Raw genomic sequence first — 15,994 nt, 5'->3', positions numbered from 1 at the left:
GATGCCACCCAAACATGAGATAGTGGGGCGAATATCCTGTAGCGTCACTTTTAGTGGCGTTATAGGCTTGCACCATGGTACCTACAAAGGATTTCCAATCTTGTTTTTGGACTGGATCTAGTGTTCCCAACATCTTTATAAGTGTTTGGTTGAATCGTTCCGCTGGGTTACCCATTGGATGGTATGGGGTTGTGCGGGACTTTTCAATTCCAGCTATTTTGCAAAGCTCCTGTATTACCTTACTCTCAACATTTCTGCCCTGATCGCTGTGAAGGCGTTCAGGAAATGAGTAGTATCTAATAAAGTTGTCATACAGGGCTTTTGCTGTAGTAGCGGCAGTTTGGTTTTTGCAAGGGACAGCTTGTGCATACCTGGTAAAATGGTCTGTTATTACCAGGATATTTTCATGGCCTCCCTTTGATGGTTCTAGGGACAGAAAATCAATGCAAACCAGTTCCATGGGTTTTGTGGTCTTGATGTTCACCAGACCAGCTGTCAAAATACATCTGGTACAACCCTTAATTTTCAGTTCTAGATCTCGTTCTAGATGGGGCCAATAAAATCTCTGCCTGGCCAACCACAAGGACTTATCCTTGCCTGGGTGTCCAACATCATCATGAACACCTTTAAGGGCCTGTTCCCTGAATGCACTAGGTAAAACTAATTGCTTAACCACTTGACCATCTAAAGAAGTGGTTCGGTACAGCTGTTTATCCTCAATAGTGAGTCGTTTCCATTCTCTGAGTAACAGCTGTACCTCGTGTGGTTCCTTACGGAGTGCCTCCTCTCTGGGGCGGGAACCGCTTCTTAAGAGGTCAAGTACTCTAGCCAGGTACTGATCTTGAGCCTGAGCTGTACTCCAGTCAGTCCTTTGTGCAGGCTGTAATTGAGATCTGGCCTCTTCTGCAGCAAGAGGACAGATATCAATAGCAATACATTCTGCTTGGGGCATTTGTACTTCAGATGCCTGTGTTATGGCTTGGACCATATCTGAAGAAACTTCAGGTATCCTGCTCAAAGAATCAGCATCAATATTTAGCTTACCAGGTTTGTACTTAATGCTGAAATTGTATGCAGCCAATGCTGCCAGCCATCTATGGCCAGTGGCATCAAGCTTAGCAGTAGTGGTCACATATGTCAGTGGATTGTTATCGGTTTAGACAACAAATTCGTTACAGAAAAGATAATCATGAAACTTTTCTGTAACTGCCCACTTTAACGCTAAGAATTCCAGCTTATGTGCTGGGTAGCGTTTCTCTGACGGCCTCAGTCCACGACTGGCATATGCAATGACCTTTTCTGCCCCATCCTGATTTTGGTACAAGACAGCACCAAGGCCATGACCTGATGCGTCTGTATGCAGTATAAAGGGCTGATTATACTGTGCATATGCAAGTACTGGAGAGGATGTCAGTTTGCTCTTGATAGTTTCAAAGGCTTGATCTTGAGCGTCACTCCAAGACCAAACAGCTGATTTATTGGTCTTTTTGGACCGTTTCTTGCTCTTGCTGGCCCTGCCTGTGGTGTCATGGCCTTTCAGAAGGTCGTTGAGTGGTTCAACTATCTGAGCATAGTGCTCTACATACCTTCTGTAAAAACCAGCAAAGCCAAGAAACTGTCTCAGCTCCTTTATGTTTTTGGGTGCTGGCAACTTAGTGACAGCACTGGTCTTTTCAGGGTCAGTGGAGATGCCATCTTCACTGATCACATGACCAAGGTACACCACAGATGACATAAAGAGCTCACATTTGGAGGGTTTGAGCTTCAAACCATTTTCAGCAAGGCGTGAAAATACAGGTTCGAACCTTTCAATATGTTCATCAAATGTTCTGGAATAAACAAGAATGTCATCAAGAAAAATGAGACATTCCTTCAAGTGTAGGTCGCCCATACAACGTTCCATAAGTCGTTGAAAAGTACTAGGGGCATTACAAAGTCCAAAACCTAATCGGTTCCATTCATAGAAACCTAGGTTTCCTACACTGAAGGCTGTTTTGTGTTTGTCTTTTTCTTCCAATTGTACATTCCAATAACCTGACCTCAAGTCAAGTTTGGAAAAGTATTTAGCACCAGAAAGACTGTCAACAATGTCATCAAATCTGGGTAAGTTGTAAGCGTCTTTTCTGGTTCGTGTATTGAGTTGTCTCCAATCAATACAGAATCGAAGTGAACCGTCACGCTTCCTCACCAACACTACATTGGAACTGAAGGGTGACTCTGATTCACGTATGACATTCGCATCCAACATTTCTTTAATATGTTGTCTCACCTCTTCATACAACCCTGGGGGTATGCGTCTGTATGACTGCTTAAAAGGGGTTGGGTCTTCTCACACAATCTTGTGTTTAAGAAGATTTGTACACCCTATATCAGTAGGACCTTTGGAAAACATCTGTGACCAATTTCCTAGCACTTGTTGAACCCTTTGTACTTGTTTGGGTTTCAGATTTTCAGTATCAATCTTAACTCAAAGGTCATTGGTACACTCATTTACTGGTGTTTTCTGTTGAGATTCATTCTGAAAACTTGAGGACAAATGATCTATGACCTCAACTTCAGAAATCTGACAAACATGTGACTTTGGCTTTAAAACAATGGGTTTGCCAGTCATGTTGCAAACTTTCACAGAAATTTTGCAACAATTGCCATGCTGTTGCATTTTAATTACTCTTGGGCATACAGAGTAATTAGCTGAAGGATCATGATTTTCAGTAACTACATTGGCTATAGCATGATTAACCCCTCTAGCCACACACTTCAAAGACACTGTTTCATACGGGCCTAGCTTAACTGGTCTTTTGCTCAATAGTTTGGCTGCAAATGACGTCACATTCAATGATGCAATGGCAATGTTCCATTCCTCAGGAATGACATCACTGTCATTCTGGGAAACCATATCACGTTGGGCGCCATTTGTAGCCGGGTTTTGTATAGAGAACACAAGTGTGTTGTCTTATATATTCTTTCTCAACAAATCATTAAATTAATAATTTATTACAAAGTGGGTTGCGATGCATTATTACATTTCGGGTCGACAGTAACAACCCGTTTTGTAATAAAACCCCGAAATGTAATCAATTGTACCATGTGCGATAAAGTTCCAGATTTTTCAATTTTAAATTAGTTTTAGAGTAGGTATTGACATTGTTTATAGTAGGTATTTAGAGTAGGTATTTAGGGTAGGTATTTCCCCCGACCTTTGTTCTTATAGACTCCATCAATAAATCATGAATGTAATAATTTATTACAATGTGGGTTGCGATGCATTATTACATTTCGGGTCGACAGTAACAACCCGTTCTTGTCCATTAAAGGGATCTTTTCACGCTTTGGTAAATTGACAAAATTGAAAAAAGTTGTTTCAGATTCGCAAATTTTCGTTTTAGTTATGATATTTGTGAGGAAACAGTAATACTGAACATTTACCATGGTCTAATATAGCCATTATATGCATCTTTTGACGATTTTAAAACCTAAAAATTATAAAGCGTTGCAACGCGAAACGATTGAATAATTTGGAGAGTTCTGTTTTTGTCGTTAAATTTTGTGAAACTACGAAGATTGCTTATATAAGGTATAAAATACATCACCCAAGTGTACTCGGCAGAATAGCTCAGTAGGCTAGAGCGTTTTTACTTCAGGACTCTGGAAGGACTCCAGGGGTCACTGGTTCGAAACCTGGTCCGGGCAATTCTCTTTTCCTTTTTTTAATTTTATTCTTGATTTTTTACTGGAGCTTTTACGATCCAATGTTTACATTTATCGATATAAAGCATTTAATGAATAAGTTAAAAAATGCCAAAATCTGTGAAAAGGCACCTTTAAATCAGAAATACAGACTTGTTTAGAAGTTATTTTCAAGTTTAAATTAGTTTTAGCGTAGGTATTAAATGTTCCCCCGACCTTTGTTCTTATAGACTCCATCAACAAATCGTGAATGTAATAATTTATTACAAAGTGGGTTGCGATGCATTATTACATTTCTGGTCGCCAGTAACAACCCGTTTTGTAATAAAAACCCGAAATGTAATAAATTTTATCGTGTCCATTAAATCAGAGATACATACTTGTTTAGAAGTTATTTTCATGTTTACATTAGTTTTAGAGTAGGTATTCACTGTTCCTCCGACCTTTGTTCTTATAGACTACATCAACAAACCATGAATGTAATAATTTATTACAAAGTGGGTTGCGATGCATTATTAATTTCGGGTCGACAGAAACAACCCGTTTTGTAATAAAAACCCGAAATGTAATTAATTGTACCATGTTCGATAAAGTTCCAGATACAGTCTTGTTTAAATTCATTTTCAATTTTAAATTAGTTTTAGAGTAGGTATTGACACTGTTTAGAGTAGGTATTTAGAGTAGGTATTTAGGGTAGGTATTCTCCCGACCTTTGTTCTTTTAGACTCCATCAACAAATCATGAATGTAATAATTTATTACAAAGTGGGTTGCGATGCATTATTACATTTCGAGTCGACAGTAACAACCCGTTATGTAATAAAAACCCGAAATCTAATAAATTTAATAATGTCCACTAAATCAGAGATACAGACTTGTTTAGAAGTTATTTTCATGTTTAAATGAGTTTTAGAGTAGGTATTGACTGTTCCCCCGACCTTTGTTCTTATAGACTTCATCAACAAATCATGAATGTAATAATTTTTTACAAATTGGGTTGCGATGCATTATTACATTTCGGGTCGACAGTAACAACCCGTTTTGTAATAAAACCCCGAAATGTAATCAATTGTACCATGTTCGATAAAGTCCCAGATACAGTCGTGTTTCAATTCGTTTTCAAGTTTAAATTAGTTTTAGAGTAGGTATTGACACTGTTTAGAGAATGCATTTGGAGTAGGTATTTAGGGTAGGTATTCCCACGACCTTTGTTCTTATAGACTCCATCAATAAATCATGAATGTAGTAATTTATTACAAAGTGGGTTCCGATGCATTAAGCGAATGCATTAGTACTACTAATTTGATAGAAATTCCTCTTACCTTATATTATAATATATATATACAATTGAAACAGTTAAAGGTACTCAATCTTGATGCATTATACATTTTTTATCCAGAATTGAACAATATTATTGAATACAATTGTTTATAAGCAGAGTTAACCCCAAAAAATGTTGTTCAATGGAGTTAAAACAAAAAAATGTTTGCACCACTCTGTGCTATTAGAAGTCGGCAAGGGTTAATCAAGGACGACTCTTAATGGCTATACTGGATTTTTGCCATGAAGAGACTTTCTTCAATTAAAAATATACATGCGGAATGTGTCGCCCCTTATTAGCCTGTACGGACTGCACAGGCTAATAATGGACGAAAATATACACACATGCATTAAACACCCCTTTTCACAGAGTGAGACTTATTTGATATAATCACTGTTGTAAATTGTATTCGTACTTCGTGTTTAATGAAATGTAGGTATACTGTAGGCTACTTGTGAACAATTTTACGAACAAGTCGGTCCTTTATATTGCAATTACATAACTTACCTCAGGATGATGAAACACATTTACATGTCATAATTAGCACTATAATGTACGCTCGATGTGTACCAAGTAACGACGTTAATAAAAACATAGCAGTAACCTCGAATACATGTATCTGAAAGTAACAGGCAATTAGTACTAAGTTAAGAATGGAAGTTTGAAAGATGCCTTTAGTGTGCAACTCATTTAAAATTCACGTGAAGGAAAACGTAACAAAGCAAAAATTAAACAATTAATGATCGTATAATCAATTTGTAGCACCGATTAGAATTATTCGCTAGTCAATTCGCGACAATATCGTGTAATCAATAGCTTTAAATAATATTTTATTAATATCGTTGTATTAAAACTTTGATATTTACAAACTTATATGTTTTTTGTTCAACTTAACCTTAGTAAAAATTAACAACTATGTGTGTTAAGGCACTGCTTTTGCTGAATCAAGGATAATAATAATATAACATCCTAACATTTAATCATTGTTCATAATTATTTTTATAATGCATGAAGTTTACACGAGACCGACTGTATACATAACTGAATGTTCACTGGTCCGACGTAATAATTCACTACACCTGAACAGTCAGTCTAGTAGTCATGGCGTCTGTTTCAGTACGATATGTTCATTTAAACATAAGAGCCGCGCTATGTGAAAAGGGGGTTTAATGCATGTGCGTAAAGTGTCGTCCAAGATTTGCATGTGCAGTCCGCACAGGCTAGTCAGACACGACACTTTCCGCCTTAACTTGATGTTTGCTAAGAAGAGACTTTCTTGAAACGAATAATATCATAAAGGCGCAAAGTGTCGTCCCTTATTAGCCTGTGTGGACTACACAGGCTAATCTGTGACGGCACTTTACGCACATGCATTAAACCCCTATTTACAGAGCAAGGCCCATTTCTATTGTATGTAAACCGCTATGTAGCTAAGCTTACCCAAACAGGAAGATCATTTCATTAGTCTTTTACATATGTCAGTGTCAAATAAACATTATTATATATATTTATTTTATGCTTTCCGGTGGTTTATAGAGAAATATCAGTGAATTAAAACTGATAATTTCACTGTTAAAACAGTGAAAATTATCAGTGAAAATTTTCGATAATTTTCACTGTTTTAACGGAACTATTTTTTTTTACCTCATTGTGACCCCCACGCATGCTTCCACCAAGAGCGAGAACTCTTCAATGAATATTTATCAATCTCCTACGCAGTGGTCTCCCTGATACTAGAAGTTAATGACTGGGCGAATGCCCAAGGGAAGTAGCTGCTGTGAGGAGTTTGAATATTTATATCAATATACGGAGTAACTTCCCTTGAACATACATGTACACACTGTCGTCTGCTTTTTAAGACTTTACTCTGAAGCTTAACAATGAATGAAATGGAAAACGATGAAATTAATTTAATGTTCTCTGATATTTTTTATTTTGAAGATAATTTTAATGAAAATACAGAAAATCTTAATGAGACATCAAGTTTAGCAGAGGAAACAACAGCAACAGTATCAGCAGCAACAAAAGTAATGATCAGGAATACTGTTATCCATAACAGAAACAAACCAAACATATGGAAGGGCTTCAGAAACAATTTCTGCTGGGATACAGTCATCAACAGCCACTGCAGCAATAACGGCCACAGCAACAAACATGAAACGGCAGTTCCGAGATGTCAATATTGACAATTTCCTGAATGAAAATGAAAATATGAACACCAAAAGGAAAACAGTTAGTGATATAAAACTCTTCAACCAATTTCTTCTTTACAAACAAGACTCCGGAAATGTTGAAAATATTCCTGCGCATGAGTTTAACAATCTGATTTGTGAATTCTTGTTGGGTGTCACCAAAAAAGATGGAAGTGAGTACGAGCCCACAACACTGCGAGGCATCATCGGCTCAATTGACCGCTATTTAAAACACAATAACAGTAGTTTATCACTCATGAATGACAAAGAATTTGCCAAAGTCTGGGAAGTGATGAAAAGAAAACAAAAGGCATTGAAAAAACAAGGCTATGGGAATCAACCCAGAGAGGCTGTGTCACTTACAAAAGAGCACATCGAGGCAATGTATTCAGTCCAGATACTAGGAGATTCTAGTCCCAGAGCCTCGATTCATTCGTTGTGGATGATCTGCACAACCCATTTCGGCATGAAGATGGGAAATGAAATACATAAACTCTGCTGGGGGGACGTTACACTTGGTGTTGATTTTGAGTCAGGCGAGGAGTACATCACACTCGATACCGAGCGCCAGACCAAGACCAGAACAGGGGAAAATCCAAGAAATACCAGGTTAATTTCTATGTCTGAAACATTGAACTAAATTCATCAAATCATGTATTGCCTTTTAATTTAAGTATTTAATTTAATAGTCATAATTATTAGTGGCTTATAAAGTTTACATGGCAAAATTAATGTTAATGTAATATGCTTATATTTATAAATTATTCAAAATCAACAAAATGGTTAACTTAATAATGATATAATAATGTTTTATGTATTAAAAAAAATTATGGCTGACTCATAAGTAACAGAAGATCAATAAATTAATGGTTAATTAATGAACTTAATGATTAATTGCCAAACAAAAGCCATTGATATGTTTTTATATGGTTTGAAGCAACTTAGTGGAAACGTTTGAATTCAGTATTACTATTTTATACACAAATAAAGTTAATTTTGTTAGGTCAGTCAAACCAAGGACTTATGCAGTCCCCGAAGAGCCCAACAGAGACCCCGTTCATCTGTATAAGCTGTATGCAGACAAACGGCCGGTGGAAATGAGAGGAGATGACAGTCCGTTCTTCCTTACACCATGCAACAGCACACAGCTTGGCTGGTTCAGGAGGTCAGCAATTGGTATAAACAAGCTGTACGGCATCATGGCAGAGATGAAGGCGGATGCTGGGATAACAGAGCCCAGAATCACCCCATACATGTAGAATTAATTAACAGTTAACTCATTTGCATATGTATGGTGGCACTAAGGTGACATCAAAGCTAAAAAAATTAACTCGTGAAAACAGACTTATTTTGTGTTTCCCCGACTTATTTTTTTTTGGAGCGCTAATGTCACCTTAGTACCACCGTACATATCTCAAATAAAAAGAAAATGATCACTTACCTTTAAATTAGCAATTATCACAGTGTGTTCAAGATTCCTTATTTTCAGCAGGATGCCTTTCTCCGATTTTCCAGATCCATGCACTGAATTTTTTTGGGGATGAAGTTTTTCAAAGGGACACAAAGCAATTACAAAAGCGTTATTTTAATTGTAATATGCAATGTTTCCTTTTGATTTTTTTCCAAATTTATAGCCAAGACTATCAATAAAATTACTTTTTTTGTACAGTGCAAGAAAACACTTAATCCAGACATTAAATTATGAGAACATCCCAGTTCACCAGATCGTACAAATTTCAGGCCACAAAAATGTCAATAGTCTAAATTACTATAGTGGGATAAACAAGGATCAATCAAAACAGATTTCAACGATTCTCTCCCATTCAAACCAAACTGCTGTAGCAAAGCAGAATCTTTCTCCATCTGCAACTGCAACCACGTCAATGAGTGATTTACCGATGGGTAAACTCAAATTTCCACGGCAACGTTACTTTCAATTTTCACAGCTCTGAAATGGGTCTGTCCCAGAAGAATGTGTTTAATCAACAAGTGAAATCTCCAACACCAACACCGGGTGTTTCGCCTGATTTTCTTGATCAACCACGCTACAAGCGTATTCGCATGATTCCAGACAGTGATAGCGATTAACTAGTTTGTGATAAAATTGGCGCGAACACTGACTGTTGATTTTCCCCAGTTAATTTCATTTAATTGTTAACACTCCTTTCATGTGCATTTTGATAAAAATGGCGAAGACATTGTTAGCGTTATTTACGCTATAAATAGACTCCGCATATTAATACGCCAACATGACATAAACAAATTGTGTCATTATATGATTATTTATTTTTTAAATGATGTTATCGGTGTTATTTTTTTCTTTTCAATTGATATGTGTTGCATTGTTAATACAAAAAGTTATTGTTTAACGCTTGTTTTCTTGTGAACTATTTGCAACGCTTATTGTAAAAGCGGTAATGATATTTTGTGGCGCCCAATGGGAAATGGGTTTGAACGGATTGGCAACCGTATAAAAATATTAATTTGTGAGCATAAAATAAAAAGAAAATTTGTTGGATTGGGTGGAATATCGATTTTAATTCAATCGTGATCATAGAAAAGTTTATTTTAATCAATAAACAACTAATAATTGTAAAAAAAATACGGTATTTTATAACTTTTCTTGTTTCGTCATTTGTGGTTGACAGTCCCTTTAATGAACGAGAGCGCCGATGGCGTTAAAAGCATAGGTGCAAGATACAGGGAAGAATTGCGTCACGTGGTATAATGTAGTTCGATATCGCCATCCGCGAGTTTCTCAAATCAATAATTTCAAACAATTACCGACTATTTAAATAGATAATCTTTCCATTTACATCAGTGTTTGAAACGCTTATGAAAAATAATTACCCAAGCCTTTCAAAATTTAAGCACGGACAGATCTGTATCGAACTATTCTTTTCACAAATGAAAATAGACGCTACCCTATTCGTCTGCGTCAAGATTTTGTCGTAAAACTTATTGTAAGCGTTAGATGCAGACGTGCACAACAGATTAAGTTCTGAATACAGATTTCTGAATGCAGATTTTTATAGAAACGCCTCACAGCAGTTACTTCCCTTGCTTCGCCCGGTCAGTAACTTCTAGTATAAGGGAGGCAACTGCGTAGGTGATTGAGATTTATTGTGCAGATAGAATTGTTTTACGAACGAAATTTGTTTTAGGTTATAAGAAGATTTTTTGACATAAAACGGTCTTAGAAAAATTCACTAAAAACGGTGTCAGCAATATTCTTGGAAGAAAACGTTAGAAAAACGTTTCCAAAAAAAATTGTAAGAATGACCATATACTTAATTAAATAGATATTTCGTCTGATTTTTGATCAGGTAAGGCTTCATAAAGGGCAACCGATCGATGTGGATTTTCGTAATGTGGTATATACCATAAGCATAGGTGCGTAAACGCACCTATGCTAATAATCAGTAATTGACCGACGTTAACCATTCCTGAAATGAATTTCAAAAATCAAAAAATGTTATTTCTGTAAAAATATTGTTTAAGAACAAAGGTCGGGGGAATACCTACCCTTAATACCTACTCTAAATACCTCCTCTATACAGTGTCAATACCTACTCTAAAACTAATTTAAATTTGAAAATGAATTTAAACAAGACTGTATCTGAAACTTGATCGAACATGGTACAATTAATTACATTTCGGGTTTTTATTACAAAACGGGTTGTTACTGTCGACCCGAAATGTAATAATGCATCGCAACCCACTTTGTAATAAATTATTACATTTTCATGATTTGTTGATGGAGTCCATAAGAACAAAGGTCGGGGGAACAGTCAATACCTACTCTAAAACTAATTTAAACATGAAAATAACTTCTAAACAAGTCTGTATCTCTGATTTAATGGACATGATAAAATTTATTACATTTCGGGTTTTTATTACAAAATTCTTCAAACGAAACATACAATGAAAGCGGAAAGTGTCGTCCCTGATTAGCCTGTGCGGACTGCACAGGCTTATCTGGGACAACACTTCACGAACATTCATTAAACCCGCTTTTCACAGAGCACGGCTCATTTGTTTATGCACCTACCAAAATAGTGTTCCAGATTAACACGTGCAGTCCGAACATGTTAAGCAGGAAAGACATTTTCCACCTGAAGTGGATTTAAGTTTTAAAAAAAGACGTACTTTAAACGAAAAATCCCATAAAATCGTAAAATGTCGTCATTTATTACTTGTTTTTCGACGTAGCTGTTTAACGTCACTTTTGACCTTTCCTGACCTGTGTAAGTGTCCAATAAAATTCAAATACAATTTCCCGCGGCTAGACACGAATGAATACACTTCATTTATTCCATTGGCTTATTTGAGTATACCACCAGGACATTGGAAACAATTGTCCGCGTCTTTGTAACATGGTTTAACTGCATGAAACAATTGTATCTCTAATGAAAAGGCTTAATAGATGGAACAGTTTTACACTTAACTCTCGACGTCAGGACAGTTTGTGCGTGCACCTTTTATTTTCAGAGGATTGCCAGCGCAACAGCGTTTGTACTTTTAAAGGCTATGTTCTCATATTTAGTTCTGACTTCCATATTCCTGTCAACATGTTAGCATGTAAATAAGAGCAGTTGAAGCGTGGCCTCACTTTAATGCATTGCATTTCAACCCGCGAGGTATCAGGGTCAGTTCGCGGCCAGTGTGTGTGAATGTCAGAGTTTATTTACAGGTCATCGCTGCGTCTTCACGACTACCTTATGTGCTGACCTGAGTTCGCGGCCAGTAAAATAATCGTTATATAATATGGACGCTATCGCGTGAACTAGGTGAACTGGGATTTTCTTTAGACCAGAAATATGTTAAACGAAGATATTCGGCGATATAATTATGGTATGTCAATAATAGGTTCTTAATGTGTTTTCAACAATACAATGATAAATATTATTTTTGATTAATTTAACAAGAATTATTCCACCATATTGACTAATGTATTAAGCATGAACGCGATTATTCTCGTTACTGTTAATAATCGAATCAAATAGCAATGTCCGACAAACCACTAAAATAGGTTTGTTCGAAGAACGCGCGTATAAATATTTAAAATATGTACGGATACTTTGCGTGTGGCCGGTTGACTCATATGTTTTAATTTCACGTCCATTCTTCTTCTGGTTTTCTGTTTTGCATCTATAGGTTTATGACCAGCAATATGTAATAATGTAAAATAAGCCGCGAAAACTCCGCGTAACATCCCGTACTGCGTGTGATGCAGCTAAGAACTGCACAGAAAGACATTCGCTATCCTTGATCTCATTTATTGCACTCTTTACCTTTCACAAACTCGAACTACAATCAACGCCGTATATCCTTTTTAAAGATATTTCTTGTTACAATGTTTTCCAGAACGATGCCATTTTGATATGTTCGAAATTACAATCTCTTAAAAGTGTGGTTGGCCTTATCATCCGTATTCCATATAACTGTGGACAGAAATACTTTCAGGAAATAGTACTTTTAAGACAGAATACTAATATAAAATAAAATTATTATTAACCCATTAATGCCTTGTGGACTCTCCCATCCTTCAAAATTGGACCAATTAATTTCCAAAATTAGGGATATCTAGTATATTTATTTCTATATTTAGAATATTACTTACTGAAATTCCTTTAAGCAAACAGCGCAGACCCAGATGAGACGCCGCATCATGCGGCGTCTCATCTGGGTCTACGCTGTTTGCAAAGTCCTTTTTTCAGGACGCTAGGCATAAACGGGTTTAAAACAGGGATCACCGCCTTTGAACGGTCAACGTTACGGGTACCTTCACCACCAGTCCGCTAACAACTAACATTTCCAAAAATAAAGGGTAGGTTTGTCGGCCATATGGGAATATAATTGAATTTAGCAAACGTTATGGAAAATTCAAAATGGAAACAACCCGTTATAGTCGAAATCAAAACTAGAGTCGGTCGGTATAGTGACAAGAGACAACTTTTTAAGTCTTACGCCGATATCAGTAGCCATTCACGGATTTGTTTCAGTGACTACCCATCTGATAGGCATGTTTCCCTTATGTAAGCCTCGCTCTTGAAAACGGGATTTAACGCATATGCGGAAAGTGTAATACCAGATAAACCCTTGCAGTCCACAGTCTAATCAGGGACGACACTTTCCAATTAAACTCGATTTTCGTTAAAAACAGATTTGCTTTAAAGGAAAAAATCAACAAAAACAGTAAGTATCGTCCATGAGTTGCTTGTACGGACTATAAAGGTTTATCTGGGAGAACACTTAACGCACATGCATTAAGCCCTCTTTTTCAAGAGCGAGGCTCGTTTATATTTAAATCGCGTTCTAAGAAAACTGGGCTTAATGCATGTGCGTGACGTGTCGTTCCAGATTAGCATGTGCAGTCCGCACAGGCTAATCAGGAACGACAATTTCCGCTTTAACTGGATTTTCGTGTAGAAGATACTTCCTTTAAACAAAAAATACCATAAAAGCGGAGTGTCGTCCCTGATTAGCAGGTACAGGTTAATCTGGGATGATACTTTCCGCACATGCATTAAGCCCTGTTTTCTCAGAACGCGTCTCATTTGTTTCAACCTGCAATCACCGTTGATGACGTTTTCTTTCTTTTCTTTATTAAACTGTTGTATTTCTGTAAATGTCTCATTAAAATATTACAACCGCTTTTCATAGTGTATAACTCGTTCATTTATTCACGATATTTAAGAAAATATAAAAATTAACAAATCGGAGATTGGGTCGATGTCTACTTACTATGCGTAGACCGCAACAATCTCAATCGTCATACATCGACTATCTTCGGAATCCTCCGTATTCCATAAATCGTCTGCTGATCTAGACAGCCACAATCTAAGCTATGGATTATGCAGCCGACGCTTTAAAGTTCAGCGCGCGCTCAGTTTACTCCACGTCTGACCTAGTTCGCTATTGATCGATTTAATCCTGGCCTTCGCTACAGAAAGCTAACTTCCCCGGCGAGCTATTCTTTGCAGCTTACGCTAAGCTTGTCTGAATACTAGGGTCTTAATTCTGCTTGGGTTTAGAGATATAAGCCGCCGCGATAGACGAACTTTAGCGAAGTAGAAATGTGTGATATTTTAAGTTAGAATAACGTGCTTTGCATTTCCGCGGATAGATTTAGTAATATTTGTGATAATTTATTACGGTAAGTTAGATTAGACTCTACTTAAAGTTATTGTAATATTTAAACATTAAGTTCATGTGTTATTTTGCTATATAGCGACTGTATTTGTATTGTATATGAAACATGTATAAGTGTATCGGGATATAAGTTTCATACTAAATTCTGCTTCCGCCAGAATATTTGAGCCTCGCTCTGGGAAAACTGGGCTTAATGCACGTGCATAAAATGTAATCCCAGATGAAGTCCACTTAACGCGCATGTATAAAGCCCAGTTTAACCACAACGTTGCTAATATTATAATAAACATTACCTTTAACACATGAAGATCGACCAAACGATTATTCAGCAAAGATAAAACAGAAAGGTGCACTCTACACTGTATTTGCCATTATGCGAACATTGACTGAATAGTACAATCAGTGATATTCACAAATGTTACAAAACGAAGTTGATTCAACAATTTTCGAGTATACAATCTTTAAGGTGTTAACAAATGGTCATTATATTGCTTCAATAGTTTACTCTGAAGTTCGTCACGTGATTGTAAGTGTATGTGTACTTTCAACCCATTTATGCCTAGTGGACTCTCCCATCCTTCTAAATTGGACCAATTTATTACCAAAATTAGGGATGTCTAGTATATTTATTTCTATATTTAGAATATTACTTACTGAAATTCCTTTAAGCAAACAGCGCAGACCCAGATGAGACGCCGCATCATGCGGCGTCTCATCTGGGTCTACGCTGTTTGCAAAGTCCTTTTTTCAGGACGCAAGGCATAAACGGGTTAATCTTAAACGTGCAAAGTAAATAGGAAACACGGTTTGTTATGTTATTCTTAGTTTTAACACAAGTATTCATAAAAAAGAGTTGTCAAGTATACATGTAAATGCAAAATCGAGTCTCTAAGAAATGCAGTCCAAAGGGTTGTAACAAACGAAACGCAAACATTTATGTGCGCATCATTTAAATGCAGCATACGCAACATAACAGAGCACCGTCGACAATTAAATCCTACGTGATGAGGCTTGTATTGACCATGTATATGCATGGATTTGTTATAACAGACATTGTTTTAACAGTATTTTCGTAATTACCCTTTATGTAAGATACTTTTGAAGCAACACACTCATTGAAATGCAAACAATGTTACACTACCTACACGTTCGGGGTATTCAGTCATGTCTAATATTTCTATTTTTCCCTTCATATTTCAATATTATAATCTTTAAATAATACTTGGCGTTGAATATATTTTTTGCAACGCTCAGTTTAAACAACTGCAAAATAAAGATGGAAATATAAGTATTAAACAGTTATACGGCATTGTAAATATTAGCCTTTTACTGATAGACCATAAACAACTTCACGTAGTTCATAATGATCAGAGTAACTGAATCATTTAAAACATATAATATGGCTGAGTCAATATCATGTTAAATGTCTTACCCATTTTCAGACACAAACTTAAACATATCACGTGAGCAATGGCAGCTGACACAGAAGGGAACTTACCGACAATACTTCCGCAAAATAATCCGGCAAAAATCAATGAAGCCGTTATGCGGTCGACACCTGGATCCGACCAAGGTCCTCACAGCGACAGCGAGAAAAGCTTTGACTACTATGAAAGCAGTTCCGTTGATTTTCATCGCTC

At 36.6% G+C, this 15,994-nt stretch overlaps 1 protein-coding gene across 1 annotated transcript in view; it reads left to right on the top strand.

The window, feature by feature from the left end:
* The first annotated feature begins 14,095 nt into the window (after positions 1-14,095).
* LOC127867170 (uncharacterized) overlaps positions 14,096-15,994 on the top strand; it is an 8,023-nt gene continuing 6,124 nt past the window's right edge. The window contains exons 1-2 of the mRNA XM_052408217.1: positions 14,096-14,358; positions 15,797-15,994. The exon at positions 15,797-15,994 is cut by the window's right edge and continues 246 nt beyond it. Of these exons, the coding sequence (XP_052264177.1) occupies positions 15,825-15,994 (170 nt within the window). The 5' untranslated portion in view covers positions 14,096-14,358; positions 15,797-15,824. The remainder of the gene's footprint in view (positions 14,359-15,796) is intronic.

Source organism: Dreissena polymorpha, chromosome 2 (assembly GCF_020536995.1).
Source record: "Dreissena polymorpha isolate Duluth1 chromosome 2, UMN_Dpol_1.0, whole genome shotgun sequence".
Taxonomy (NCBI): domain Eukaryota; kingdom Metazoa; phylum Mollusca; class Bivalvia; order Myida; family Dreissenidae; genus Dreissena; species Dreissena polymorpha.
Note: the sequence above shows the minus strand (reverse complement) of the source record. Positions and strands in the feature narration are given on the sequence as shown.